Consider the following 15,482-nt stretch of genomic DNA (forward strand, 5'->3'; position numbering starts at 1 on the left):
GCTACGTCCCTGCTAAGAAGGCTGAAGTCTTTATCTGATTATCTCGGAGCCTTGAGATCCTTGCCGAGCCAAGGATGGGCCCTAAGGTAATCCAACCCTCTTTAAAGCATGTACTAATAGCCATAAATCAAAGCTCCCGCCTCCCTCTCTCCTCTCGAAAGAAACTTGCTGCCAGAGATCATACCTCCTCGCTCACTTTGTGTCCTTATATCCACAAAACTTATTCATTGTAAACCTGCTCTGACGAAGGGATTACCATTCTTGAAACTGATTACAAAACAAACCTTAAAAACGAGCAGTCGCGTTCGTCGTAACGCGTACTTACCTTATTAGACTGGCCCATTAGATCCTATACTTAATTACCATATATGTCTATATCCAGGGTGTTTCAGAGAAGGCTTTAAGTAATTATCAAAAACAGTTTTCTTTTTAGGCAAATATATGGCATTTTCAGTTTAGTATTACCAGCGTTGGCAGACACCAGAAAACCGTGAATCGTTTGATGTATTAAGCTGGTTAACTAAATTTTAACCATAAACTTTTTAGTACTGGAGTTAGCGCCTAGTTAGAATTATTGATTTGCCGCGAGTCGTTAGTAAACAATTACCAAATTTTAGAACTTCAAAAACACAATTATCCTTGGTGCTGTGGCTCGATAACTTATGGCTTTTTTGACTACTTATGTGCAATGGAAAGGTTCCTTTGACTGCTTGCTCTGAGGAAGCGCATGCATTTTGGCATGATGTATTCAAATTTTTTCTAGCCACTGCGCCGAGGTTAATCGCATTTTCGTAATTCAAAGAACTATATACGGCTAATATTAATGACCGCCTAGAAATCGCTAATATCAGCCAGTTGCCTATCTTTTATAGCTTTAAAGTTATTAGAAACGAGAGATGAGTAGGCCGCAAAAGCCATATTTTTAGCCCAAAAATTCTATTTTTCAAATGTACTCTTTCTATTTAATTATTTATTTATTTATTTATAAACATTGCTATCACATAAATTGCGACATTGCAGGAGTGGTACAGAATGTTTCACATGAACTAAATTATAGGAAAGTGCATCACAAATGTGAGTAAAAAAATTACACAGAAAACAGTATAGTATCAATAAGAAAATATATACGTAGATAATTAACGCAAAATGTTAAAAACAGGCACGTGACAAAGTGCCATCCAAGTCGTTCCAAAATTCGACTTTGAAAGAAAAAACTAAAATTTAAAGCAGTCTAAAAATGGCATTAACGGCACGATGTTGACCGGGATGGTACGGCGAGTGACACGTTCTGAAGAACTGGCGAAAAAAAAACAGGCGTCGATATAAATACGCTTTTTAATAATGTTGTGAAGAAGTTCTAAGAGGACCTTGGCGTGGGCTAGTTGGTTCATACTGCTACGACACAGACTGACAAAGCGCAATGGAACTAGGACGAGTAGAAGAAACACAAAACACTGGACAGGCGCTTCCTGTGTTTCGTGTTTCTTCTACTCGTCCTAGTTCCGTTGCGCTTTGTCAGTCTGTGTCGTAGCATTGTGAAGAAGGGTAACGAGATCACATATGAGTCTGTTTTGAAGTGCGTCAGGTGATAAGGTGCGGGCGTGACCTGTGGGAGAGAAAAGAAACACCATGAAGCAGCCTCTATATACCTGGTGTTTCGGGGAAGGTCACCTCTCGTTTTTGAAAACAGGGTTTTTGAAGTGACAAGAAGCTTTTTGTGGCATAGTAAACCAGCGTTGGCCGACTACTTTTTCACAAACCCCCCAAGGTGTGCCGACGCCTACGGACGGCACGTTTTCGCTCCAACGAGGCGTCTATGTTCTTTGAATGTTCTCTCGCTGGGAGGACTGGGAGGTCCTGCTCATGTCTGCAGACCCGACATCGCAGCTTGCTGCGGTGACTCGGGCTGCCGACGTCATGTCCCGGCATGACCTACTTGATGCAGTGCGGGACCGCGCAGTGGCCCAGGGACCCAGCTGGGTCTAGAACTCACTTGCTGAATAAAGTTGTTCGGTCTGTCTGTCTGTCTCGCTGTCGCTCCACTCCCATGTGTTGGCAAAATGGGCGCGAGTCAAGGCAGCGATTAAGGCAGAGAGCTAGCCACCTCTACGTGTCCTCGTTTCTTTACTGGCTTTTCACTTCTGTGCAGGCGGCTTGGCGAGTCTGCTCTCAGCAGGCGGTGCAATACTTGGCATCGGGACGGACATCGGCAGCAGCATTCGTTTGCCATCTGCCTACTGCGGTGTTTTCGGGCACATGGCAACACCCGGTACTGGGATTTGGCGGCGTACTTTTCGAATACATGAAGGCGGCAAGGCTGCATAACGCACCTGAAATTTAAAATGAGAAAATTTCTTAAGCAAATCTAAAAAATGACTAAGCTACAGCGACGTACTGTTTCTAAACACAGTCTCGAGGAACACTTCTGTGTTCGGATATGATAATTTTGCGGCTCATGAGGTGTGCCTCCAAATGACGTGTCCAGCTTGCTCATATGTAAAAAAACTTTAATTCTATTGATGGCTAACCTGCTGCACACATAGCTTATTTTGATGAAAACAACCTGGTTTTCTAGTTTTTTCACCCCAAGTTCTCGCATTTTCGCGATAAAGTCACTATGTGCCCAGGTGTGAAAGTTGGAGTTGTGATGTAGCATAGTGAAAAGTTCGGCCAAGGCGTCAAAGGTAAGGCTGGCAAGGTCGGCATAGCTTTGGACTTCGTGCGAGCTTACTGGGGTAATTTTTTTTGCGCTTAATTTGAATCTCTGTTCCTGCTGCGGTAGAGTAAATTATAATCTCAAGTGCGTCTATCAGCTTTAACTATCGCTCTTCATTGCAGACGTCAATAATTAAGAGGAATAAGATAAAAATAACTGCATAACTTTTTGGAGGGATTTCGAGTCTAATACCTGCACTTTTTGACTTTACACAGTGGTGATTTGGTGCATTTGCGTCAGGGTCAGTTGTGTGAACGAAATTAAATGTATTGATTTAATTCTACAGAGTATTTTTTCAAGCATGCTTAGCGCAAAAACATTTCTGCAGAATGTTTATCTTAACAGTGCCTGGCGACGACCTACCACCAGGAAGTCATTCCAATGTCAGGGGTCGCTTTAAAGACGGTCACAACATTATGCCTGCAGGTACTGTGCCTTCCAGAGGCCACCGAGGAGTCTACAACCAAGAGTTCATCATGAAGATGCACTCGGCCGGTCCGATGACACGCTACGCCAGTGACCTCGTGACCATGCTGAAGGTCATGCTGACCTCAGAGGCCCGGCCGCGCATGCAGCTGGAAAAACCGGTATTACCACTTCGTACCGATTGCCCTTTCAGAGCGATAACACTGCTCGATGCACCAACCCCGCTGAACACTACGTGGCCTATCGCTGTCTCAAATTGACGCTCAGCCTGAACATTGTCAAAATGGGCCGGGAGAGAAAAAGAGGTGGAAACGATCAATCCACGACTTCGAGTTGGACCCATGGGGGCGCGAACAGATCAGCTTCACAGCACACTGCTCTAGACCACAACTCTCCCGTTGTGCATTACATAGCGTTGTCTTGTACATAACGTTGTCTTGTACATAACGTTGTATGTATCCATTTGTAGGTCGACCTGAGCAAGTTGAGGATATTCTACGCGGACGACGAAGGCTGTGAATTCTTCAGCCGAATACACCCAGATATCAGAAATGCTGTACGTAAGGTGAGTGCTCCGATGAACACACTTCTCTACTTATAATAGCACCCTAGCACGAAATAAGTTCAGTGCTGTCAGCAGTTTCGAGCTAGTAGTTCTCGTAAGGAGTTTACAACTATAGCGAAATATTGTTTATTTATCGTTTGCATGCATTGTGGTTTACATAGCTAACTCGAATGTGATTGGTCTTCGTGGCATATTATATTTATTCCCCAATCGGTCCCCTCACATTTTAGTGAAAAGTTATCACATCATGTTAGTCATTCTGGACTCATTATATTAATATCGTTTATGAGCTAAAGTTTTGACATGGGCCTACCCCAGACGCATCAACCACACGTATGACATCCGCACGACCGGTTTCCATGGTAGACAACCCGGACACTACGTGATGAGGCTGCGTTAGTAGGCTTCGTGAGATGAGGACGGCGGCAGCCAAACAAGAACACGGCCGGTTGAATAAATTGACTTGAGATTTCCTGGAGCATTACCCAAGCATGATAAATACTACCAGCTTAACTTCTGCTAAGATCAACATGAATTTTCTATTGATTCTGTATGTACTCTCTACCGAGTCCACAAGACGGCAAAGTTCCTATCCCGCTTCTCAGCTTGGAACAGACCAATATGCTGTTCTTTGCACAGAAAACCGAGGTTGCAAATTTAAGGTAGCGGAATACTATCTGCAATCAATTTGCAACTTATTATGCCTAAGTGCAACCAAAAATGCCACACCGGCAGCATACAAAGAACAGTAGGTATGGAGCCACACTGTGTGCGCGGTGTGCAAGGACACACTGATATGTCTTCCTCGAGCTCGGACACAGTGAGAGCTTCGTGCAGGAATAATGCAACTAGAAAGAACAATTTATTCCAGTAGCGCTTTTTACAGCCAGCCGATGACTTTGTAGGCATGTGATCATGATGACACACCGTCATTCTTTTCTGAATGGGGAGAGCGTACAGGGGGCCGTCGCTGTCTGGCCGACCTTCGGAAATCTGGCGGGCCAGTCTTAGAGCCGCTACGTCTGGGCTAGCTCGCGACATGTTCAGGGCGCCCTCGGCAGGTTACCGCTCGATAGCTTCTCCACAGACTCTGTCTTATCATACAGCACGGCCGCAAGTGCTCATGACCCTGCGGTAGATACGGCGGCCATCCGTCCACCTTTTGACCTGGCCTTTAGGTTTGACCTGGCATATCGGTTTTTCACTTGTTCTACGTCCGGGGCGAAGACCGGCATTCTTTCAAGACACTGGGCATAGAAAAAGCGCTCCTCGGCAGAGATGTCCCGCGGCTCCGCAGCCCGTAATGGCAAGCGACTGAAGGCTTCGGCATTGGGATGCTCGCTGCCCTTACGGTACTGCAATATATAGTTGTAGTCGTCGAGGAACAAAGGCCAGCGCTGAATTCTCGTGGCAGCTATCGATGGTATTGCTTTCTCTGGATAGAGTAAACCCGTGAGAGGCTTGCGTTTTGTTACTAACACGAACCTGTATCCGCAAACGTGTTAATTAAACCGCGCGACGCCGAACACCAGTGTCAGGCCTTCATTTTCTTCTGACTGCGAGTAGTTACGCTCGTCCTTTTGCGTATTTCTTGGACCAGTGTCCGATTGTGTAGTCAACACCGATCATGCGGTGCAACAAACGGGCCCCAATGCCTACTGGTGATGCGTCGCACTCGGCCCGCAGTGTCTTATCTGGGTCGAAATGAGCCAGAAAATTTGAAGTGACAATTGCCTCCTTAACTATCTGAACAGGTTTTGCTTGTTCATCGTTCCACCGCCAGGTACCTGAGTGCTTCAGCCAGGAGGTCATAAGGCGGAGTCAGCACGGTTGGCAGATTGGGCAACAACTTCCTGTAATAATTTACAAGACCGAGAAAAACTTTCAGCGCGATTCCTGAAGTAGGTTATAGGGCTTCAACAGCGGCTTTGATGTCATCATTCTTCGGTGGCAGACTTCTAGCCTTGATGCGATGGCCGAGAAAACTGATTTCGTCTTGCCGAAACTTGCACTTTCCACTGTGAAGCTTATTTTTTTCAGGCGATGTTTATTGCCTCAGGGCATAAAGGTTTCGAAATGAGAGATGAGTAACATGCTTAAATAAATAAAAAAGGTAGGCTGATATAATGAAATCAAGAAGTGAACGATGATAGGGACGCTCTGTCTAGGCAATGTAGGAATACGGATTGTCCGGTGAGAGCCGCACCACCGCCAGGTGCCGAATTCTCGTCGGCTTTAGCGCCGGGCAAACGATCAACAGGTGGTGGATATCCGCCCCACAGTCTCTGACCTTGCAGACTGGACGCCCGGGGCGGGGATATAAATCTTTGAAATGCGGCCACTTGCGTGTCACAGATGGAGTTGTAAAACTCCGTCTCCCGAACTGCATCCTCCTCTGAACGAGTAAGACCACGGCGGAGGGTTACCGCGCATGAAGGGATTAGAGTATGTGTGTGGCACTGGAGGTGTTCCTTTCGTTTTAAAATGAGGGTGGTGTCATCCAGAATGAAGACAGTTGGACACCGTACTACCGCAGCCACTGCAGCGCCATTTTTACCCTTGATAAATCACAATTGTTTTCTCCAATGATAATATTATTCAGGTAAACTTGCACGCCCGCAATATTGCTCAGCAGGCCGTCCATCCGTCTTTGAAATATGGCTGGAGCGCAGATTAAGCCAAAAGGTATGTTATCGGTACATTTCAGCACGACTACATATGCCTCTTGTACACACTGGTTACTGAATGACTGCATAACTAGTGACATTTCCACTTATCAAATGTTATCTCGCAATCTATGTAAACTATATACACAAATGTGTTACATTCTCTGCATTTTGCTATCACTTATATGATAATATAAATGGGGACTTTTCTCAAATACCCAATTGGCCAGCCAGGCCTTTTGCGACGAGAGCGCCCGAGTGTACCTAGCGAAGCTGCTCGCAGCCGCTCCAGCCTTTCGCAACATCCATCCGGAGCCAGGGCCGCGCGTTGACACTATCAAAACTTCTAGTTTTCGGCACGGCCGTGCTCCACATCCAGATGTTTGGCTCTGCTTGGGGGATGTGGGAAGGCATTTGCACCTTTTGTGATGCGTCATCGACACACCACGTCATCATTACCAGGTGACTAAAAAGTCACCGGCGGACTGAAAAAGTTCTGCTCGAATAAATAGCTTGTTCTTAATGCGTTAGAGCATAGGCATCGCGTGCTGGACGTCGGGGGTTCGATCCCCGGTGGTACAGTGCGCACAAGCTTTTCCCCTGCCTGGTGCTCGGCGTCTAGTGTGAAACGCTGGGGAAACGAGTCTTACACCCCACCTTGAGTCAGATAAAAAACCTTGTGGCATGGCGCTATTTGGTTACAGACGCCCTTGCGCCATAAAAACTCATCACCAGTACAGACCATCCTTCTGCGGCAAAGGCACAATCAAGGCATTCGACGATGCTGGGGTGGCAATGTTGCCGCGTATGCAACCGGCTGAGTTAAAAGCTGCCAGCACGGAGCTGCAAGAGGTGCTCAAAGATTGTGTGACATGTTTTCGTCTTTACTCAGCATATGGAAGGGATCGCCGGTGACGTTTGAACTGAAAGAGAACGCATCTTCAAAGATTTGTCAAGCGAGTACGGTGCCCTACACCTGGAGGGATAAGATGGCGGAAGCGCTTCATCAGCTGGTTGCGGAAGACGTCCACGTCCTGGCGCCGGTGAAAACCACCGAACGGGCAACACCAGTGGTACCCATTAAAAATGGTGACGAGTCTCGTCGAGTGTGCGGGGATTTTCGGATGACAGTGGATGGGGCCACAGTGATGGAATAGTACTTGTTGCCTCGAGTGGACTTTTTTGCTAAGCTTAACGGTGGAAAAGTCTTCACAATTTTGGACTTACGCCAAGCCTACAATCAGCTGCCCTTAGACGAGGACGCCAAAAAGACAGCAGTCCTCAAAACTCCAAATTGCCTATATTGTTTTAACCAATTATACAGATGCAGGAAGGTAAACAAAAGTAGCACCGGGCTGCAGTAGATGTCTTGGGCGTATTCCTGGGGTAGGTACGTACCCGTGCGGCCAAATTCGAATCCTGTGCAATTTTCTGGAAACAATCATTTAGCGAATACATGGGCTGTTTTCTAAGCAGGCAGCAAATATCGTAACCAAAAGCCACGTTACCCTGAATAGTCCAGAAGTGCGGCTGCGCGGGCAGACCGAGGTGAAGACAGAGACGGGTGTTGGTGGGTATAGGAAACTGAGGAATAATGTCACTGTAATGTGGCCAGGGTCCGCTATGGCCCACCGACACAAACGTCCACCGAGCATGGGCGTCGGCGCGTGGCAAAGCGAAATACAACGCAGAAACCGCGTTAGCATGCGCGGTACGCCGAGTGAGATCGGCCGAAGAGAGCCGCTTGGTTTCAGGACTCGGTGTCGTTCCTCGCTCGCTTGGCCTTTCTCAGTATGTCGCAATACCGACCAAGTTTGCCGGCACATGATTTCTAAAAGCGCTGCTATGCAGAGCAAGTGTACGAGAATATAGTACGCATCAATCCGTGCGTCACAACTTTCGGGGCCCAATGTGACCGGGGTTGCTGCTCTTATATGATATTGACGTCGCAGCAAACTCGTGCCCTTAGAAAACGAAAATGAAATCGCTCAGTATAAATAACGCAATAATAAGTTATTTACCGCACATATATCAATTGCACAGCGTGTACCACTCGTCCTGAGTCAATACGCAACGAATGAAACAAAGAACACGCCAACCAAAACATTGGTGTCTCCAACCCTCTAAGGGATGTATATATTACTTCTACCTTGCCAACACTGAAATATGACCCAGAACCCTTATACGCTAACGAAAGGTACAATATTAAATTTGGGACGGAGCAGGTAGAAGTGGAAACAAAAATTAGGGACGGAACCGAAGCAACTAGAACAGAATAAATAGGGCCACCGAACAAGCGCCAAAAGAATAGATTGTAGGTCCTATCGGGAAGAACAAAAGGACAGAAAATTTAATGAGGATACAAGTAGCCGATGGTCTCTTACGGCAACGGAGTGGATTTCAAGAGAAGGAATGAGAAGCAGAGGCGTCACAAGGTAAGGTAGGCGGATAAGATAAGGAACTTTGCTGGGATAAGGTGGCCGCGGCTGGCGTCGGCTAGAGTTAATTTGAAGTAAATGGGAGAGGTTTTTTGTTCACTGGACTAACTTAGCCTGATGTTGAAGATGAGTTTCCACCAGCTCAAATTTTAATATGTTATCGAGAGGTGTTCCACCGATAACGAGATGACTAGCCAGCGTAATTATTTCTGGGACAATTATCTAAACATCAGGTGAGATGAAAATTTATGCAATCTAAAGCATTTTTCCATATATAATGCTTTACAATAAGATATTAAGTTTGCAGTTCTACTCACAACCCAGAACTAGGATATTTTTCTTTCAGACGCGGATGCGTTAAGCCTCAGCCGTCTGCGCATGATCATGACAATCATCATTATTTCGTCGCAATTATTTGATCATCAGCAGCTGTCTGACTACGCCCACTGCAGAACAAAAGCCTTTCCCATGTCTCTCCAATCAACCCTGTCCTTTGCCAGCTGCGCCCAGCGTGAAATATTTTCGTGAAATGACGCACTGGCCTAGTACTGCGGTGATTATAATGCGATCATGCCAGCGGTGAGAAGGCAAGGCTCGTAGCGCGGAAACGACAGACAGGCTTGGCCTGCTGGGGTGTCGGTATAGGAAACAAATGTAGCTGTAAAGCGACAGTCCACGTGTAAAAGTTAAAGAGCGGGGATGTATGCGTGCACAGACTTTTCGCTAGAGCAGCGGTCATGGGTGTATCGTATCGCACCTGGCCTCGTGTGACAAGCTAATTAAGCCGAAGGGGCGTTGCCCCATTTCTGTGTATAAAAGTGAGCGCGCAATAAAGCTTTGGGGAGTCGTGCCGTGGCACTGCGCTCATGCTGGTCTCGTCGGTCAACCCAGTCGACGTGAAATCGATACATGGTGTCAGAAGTGCCTAGACAGTGCCGCCTCCGCCTCGTCTGAAGGAAGCCTGCCGCTGAATGAAGACACACAAGATGGAACTTGTGAAGCCACCGGAGCCGTTGCGGTTGAAAGGAGACATAGGCAAGCATTGGACGCCGTTCAAACAGCGGGTTGAACTATTCCTGACTGCAACAGGGGGTACTGGCAAACCTCGGACCGAATCTACGAAGACTGAAATGCTGCTGAGCATCGCTCGAGAAGCCATCGAGGTTTAAAATACCTTCTGCTATCTGGAAAACGAGTGAAAGAAAGACTACGCAACGGTAGTCAAGAAATTCGACGCCTACTTCGCTTCGCAAGTCAGTGAGGTACATCAGCGTTACCTGTTCCGGAGTCGATACAATGCAAGTCGATACATTGGGCGCAGCGCTCACCTTTCATTAGAATCTTGCTGGCAAAATGACGTCAACCCGCGTCCGTGTTCAGCGGCAGCGGTAAGGTGACAGTGTATGCGCTGCGATCACGTGACCGCCCTGTGCGCATTGCCTGCACCTTGCCCTAACTTCGTCGTTATAAGGTGGCGGGTGGAGTGGTCAAAGATGCCGTGAAATGCTTTGAAAGTACTCTTATGAAAGCGCCCTGGAATTAGGAAATGGCGGCGCTTCTTGTGCATCCGTGCCCTAGCACCCGCCGCAGTTATAGGCTGCCAGGAGAGATGGGTCTGATAAGTCGCGTTTTGTGAGTGCCACCGATCGTTCCGAGGAGGAGGGTCGGGCTCTGAACGCTGCGCGTATGCAGGATAGCAGAGCGCTAGACGTGCGGTGTATCCAACGAGGATCAACGCTGTGTAATAGATGGCCGTAAATACTCCGCAAATATATATGATCATGCCCATGCCAACACTTCTTGCAAACCTTAAACCAGTCGTTATAACTCTCTTAAAACAGAACGAATCGTCTTATTCTCAAGCTTAGCGGCTCGGCAGCACTGTAAGCAAATTAAATGATCGCATAGCCATAGTATTGACCAGCTATCCCTCACCATCCACAGTACCGCGAGTGGCTTCGCCAAGAATTTTCCTCCTTCCCACCAGGTATGCTCTTATCTCGGAAGCGAATTTGGGAGCCCCGTGGAACGCATCCGACTCGAGGAGGCTTCAGCGTCTAACAAAATGTGGGGCGCTGTGTTCACGGCGACCAAGTGCGAGCCCGTCACGCGCTTCTTCACCGACGATGACGGCCGTCCTATCAACCCTTGGCTAGAGCTCATCAAGATTTTATGCGGAAAGTAAGTGGCACTTTGCACGGCACATTTCAAATCCCTGTGTAAGTTTGTGTGTTGAAGGGATGCTGAAAATACTGATAGTCCGAACAGATCTGCAGAAGAGCATAACGACGAAGCGTTGCTGACACTGCTGGTCCTGGTCATCTTTTTAGCAAGTTAAAAAAATCAGTCTTTTCTATTAAGCGTGCGTGTGTTCCGTGTATCTTTATGATGCGCAGTGTGCAACGACCAATGCGACGTAACAAGAACAGCTTAACCGTGCTGAACAATGCTGTCGTAGTTTTCTCAATGAAACAATTCACTGTGTGCGCATGGTACAAATTCGGCGAGATGCTTAGTTTTGTATAACAGTTAAAGTGCACTCGGCTTTCTTTGCTAACCGCATGAACACCAGTTTGTACGGAGTCGAAAGGCAATTGTGTGGAGTTGAAAGGCAACGTTGCCTTTGGGTGAAAATTAAACTGTTTTTCATTTTAGTTTGGAAATTAGCCAACACCGCCAATTCAAGCCGCTGCGCGGATGTTAATACAGCTTTCGTTTTTTACGGTGCAGTTTTCCTTACAGACGGGAGCACGTGAAAGCTATTAAGTTACCACTCCGGTCACTCGATTTCTCTAACAATTACAAAACAGAAAAACTAAGACTGTTCGTTTTAGGTCGTTGTTGGCATGATGTCTCGCCCGCGGTCTACGCATGACCTGTGACAAAGTCAGGCAACCGGGATCTGCAACGAACATCCATTCGTAGACGCTTAGTACCTACGGCTGTCTTCATCTTGAGGGCCAGTTTGAATGTCGGGCGCCTTGCGACGTACGTGGATTTAACGTGTTCTTGTTTGCTGACGTAAGTGTAACCTAAAGTGTAAGTGTAACTTCATGTGGTCATAATTAACCTGAAGCTCTCCACGCACTGCCAGTGCAGCCTTGGGATGTGGAAATTGATTAGCGTTAAAGGCCGCGTTGTCCACAAAATCTGATGTCGACGTTGTGAGCGAAAAATCTTGAGCGTGACTCTGGTAGGTGGGGCCCTGAGAGAAATCTTCGAGGCAGGTGCGCCACCTAGGTGACGTGACCTTGCGGCGTCATTAGAACCGGCCAACTGTATAGTGAGCAAAATGCCAACCGTGGCAGGTGGCAGTTAATTGTTGGTCGCTTGGGAAGAGCAACCTGGGTCAGAAAATGCCCACCACTGGGAGCACCTGCCATCGCAGGGCAGTGGCGCATCGCTTCCCCCCTGTACCACTTCGACAGGCGAAGTGTGAGGACTCCCAGGGATATACGAATGTGAAGTAGAGTATGGCCTTCTGCATATGTGAGCATTAAGCTATCACTTTATGCCCATAAGGAGGAGCTTAAGTGTCCGCTTCATTTTTTTCTTTGTGAGGTTCTTCCGTAAAGCTTCATGAGTCAAAGTGCAGGACGCCTCCGATAGCATGCCTAGAATCCATCAAACAGTGACTTGTTACGAAGGAGTGTTCAGAAAGTTAGTGCAACGCCAGAAGTAAATGACTTCGTCGGGGAATCTACTGAGAATTTTTTCGAGTGTGTGATGTTGTGCACATACATCTTATAGAATTTGTAAAGATGGTGGAACATATAAAGCGTCCAAAATTTTCAGACAAAACGCTCACCCGGAAACATTGAACAAGGTTACTCAAGTCTAATCTTGTTATCCGTAAGTTTTATTGCACTCACCCTGAGGTAATAATGGGCGCTAGGAGGGCTATTTCAGGTGATGAACAATTAGGCACAGCAGAGTAGTGGTCTCGGCCAGTTGCTCACTGTCTTATTAGGAAACTCAAATAAGACAACAGAAAACTGAAATGCCTTGCTCGATATCTGCGCTTTTTAAACGAAACTGTTTTCATTTTCCAGGTCTATGCACACCTTTCCTGCTGTCCTGGTCACGTTACTGGAGCGCAACTCCGTGTTCAAGCCCAACCCCGATTCGACACACTACTATCTGGCCATGGCGCAGGATTTCAAAGAGCGCCTTCTGGCTACTCTGCGCGATGATGCAGTGCTAATCTGCCCGGCTGCTTTAGGACCGGCGCCATTTCACAACGAACATGTCTTGAGGCCAGGCCACAGTTCGCTCACGTCTCTCGCCAACATTGGCGGTTGTCCTAGCACGGCCATTCCTATAGGTCTTACATTCGATGGAAGACCCCTGGGAGTACAAGTCATCGCCGCTCCTTACATGGACAGGCTATGTCTCGCCGTGGCTGCGGAACTAGAGAAGGGTTTCGGAGGTTGGCAGGCGCCCTTCGATGGGGTTGGTACGAGCACAGTCCTGTAGTGAAATGAGCAACCACTGCTGCACATTAATGTGAAATGTGCTAAGAAAGTTTACCGAATTTAGCAGACAGGCCTACTGGCACAAAGAGTGAAGGTTCTGAGCAGACCTGCATGATTAAAGAGGTACATGAACACTGAAGAAGTGGTCAGGCCAAAAGTGGCGACAGACGCCACTATATCCTGACTACTTTGTGCTGCGGAGATCATATGTGTTGTGCCCAACTTGATACATTTAATCTATGGCAGAAGTAAAGGAAAAAGACTCCTTAGTAAAGCCTTGTAGAGCGCCCAAAAACTGCGGCTCGTTGTTTGAAATGTCGCTTTACAGCTTACAGTTAACTTCTTCGTCAATGTTCTTGCTATTCTGATGTTCTCATCTTTGAGAAGTATTCTACACCTTAATTCGAGCTCTGCGCATCAAGCACTGGAGAAAATAAAACTTGCGTATTGGAACGAAAGCCGATTGCACAATGAAAAACTTCGCTGATTGGCTTTTCTGTTGCGAACGCGCAATGAATTAGCAGGAACCGTTCTCGCGCAAGTGCCTACCGAATTTCTGCCGTCGCAGACGTTTCAGACAGATCGACACCTGCTTTCAGTAGGAGGAATAAGGAGGTTTTCTCCGGGGAACAGCACATCCGTGAAGGAGACAAATGTGACGACCGAAAATCCTTGTATTGATATCCTGGCCTATGGCACTGGTATTGTGGGGAATCCGGAAGGCGACGCTTTTGAGCATCTGCGGTTTACGTGCCGACCCATCAGCGTGAGCCTTATTAATGTAATTGTCAATTGGGAAATTTCAAGGTTTCGAAGCTAACGTCGCAAGTGGGGGGGTTACAACTCAACCTGTCTCGTTTTGTTTCAGAAAGCGGGTGAAAGCAGTGATCGTTTTTGCAGCGACTCTGCTTAATACACTATATGAGCTGCCTTTCGTCACCTCTTAATTTCTTACGGCCTCTTCTTTGTTATATCTTTTGTTGTGTGGAAGACTGTCAACACCAGGTACGTGCGAGACGGGTCAAATATCGTCCTCACAAGGCATGTATTTTGTGGGCTTATGGCGTCTTGCCTTGCGTTTCATGATAGCCTACTTTCACCTTTGCTGGGGAGCTGCGCATTAGGGCATTATCTTGAGCCTTCGCCTGGCTGATAAATTCTCAGGCCGTCTGGTTTGCCTTCATAACCTAAGTCGTAAAATACTTGAGACAACTGCTCGGTCCTAATTATTGTTCCAGTCAAGACAACTCTTCCTCAACTTTTAAGGCCTGGTCGTCATAGGTCCTGTAGGTGGTGCGCTACGCGCCTCAAAATCAAAGCATACGGCCTAAAGACATTTGGCCATAGTCACGCAGCCTTGGCTGTACAATTTGCCCTTGATTGGAGTAGATGAAATACGTTGCGCGAATGCAACGCGCCCACTATGGTTTCATTTGCTGTCATGGCTGTGATCAGTCCAAACAGAACTGGAGTAAATTCGCTGATTACATTGCCTTGATGAGCCACTCAGGAGGTGAACTGCAAAAATGATCAATGGATTAGACAGACGGAGAACGGTGGGTTTAAAAATTAACATGCAGAAAGCCAACTAATGTGCAACAGTCTAGCAAGTAAACAACTATTCACAATTGGCATCGAGGTGCTGGAAGTGGTAAAGGAATACATCTACTTAGGGCAGGTAGCCACAGCTAATCCAGACCGTGAGAGGCAAATAACTAGAAGGATGAGCCTTGAGTGTAGTGCATATGGCAGGTTCTCTCAGATATTGAATGGCAGTTTACCCATATACCTCAAGAGAAAAGTGTACAACAGCTGTATAGTACCTGCACTCAACTGCGAAGGAGAAACGTGCACGCTAACGAAAAGTGTTCAGCTTAAGTTAAGGACAGCGCAGGAGCTCGTGGAAAGAAAACTGATAGGTGTAACGCTAAAAGACCGAAAGCGGGCAGAGCGGGTGAGAGGACAAACGCGAGTTAATAACCTCGTAGAAGAAATCAAGAGAAAGAAATTGGCTTGGGCATGGCATGTAATGCGAAGGCAAGATAACTGCCGGTGCTTAAGAGAAGGCAAGCATAGCAGGGGGCGGCAGAAGGTTAGGTGCGTTGGTGAGACTAAGAAGTTTGCAGGCACAGGGCGGGCGCAGCTGGCAAATGACAGGGTTGATTGGAAAGACATGGGAGCAGCCTTTGTCCTACA

General features: G+C 47.1%; 1 protein-coding gene across 1 annotated transcript in view; it reads left to right on the forward strand.

Annotated features, from left to right (window-relative positions):
• LOC144121937 (fatty-acid amide hydrolase 2-A-like) overlaps window positions 1-15,005 on the forward strand; it is a 49,692-nt gene extending 34,687 nt beyond the window's left edge. Inside the window, exons 4-8 of the mRNA XM_077655392.1 lie at window positions 2,150-2,269; window positions 3,143-3,303; window positions 3,612-3,707; window positions 10,799-10,992; window positions 12,864-15,005. Coding sequence (XP_077511518.1) covers window positions 2,150-2,269; window positions 3,143-3,303; window positions 3,612-3,707; window positions 10,799-10,992; window positions 12,864-13,287 — 995 coding nt within the window. The 3' untranslated portion in view covers window positions 13,288-15,005. The remainder of the gene's footprint in view (window positions 1-2,149; window positions 2,270-3,142; window positions 3,304-3,611; window positions 3,708-10,798; window positions 10,993-12,863) is intronic.
• The last annotated feature ends 477 nt before the right edge of the window (window positions 15,006-15,482 follow it).

This window comes from Amblyomma americanum, chromosome 2 (genome assembly GCF_052857255.1).
Source record: "Amblyomma americanum isolate KBUSLIRL-KWMA chromosome 2, ASM5285725v1, whole genome shotgun sequence".
Classification (NCBI taxonomy): domain Eukaryota; kingdom Metazoa; phylum Arthropoda; class Arachnida; order Ixodida; family Ixodidae; genus Amblyomma; species Amblyomma americanum.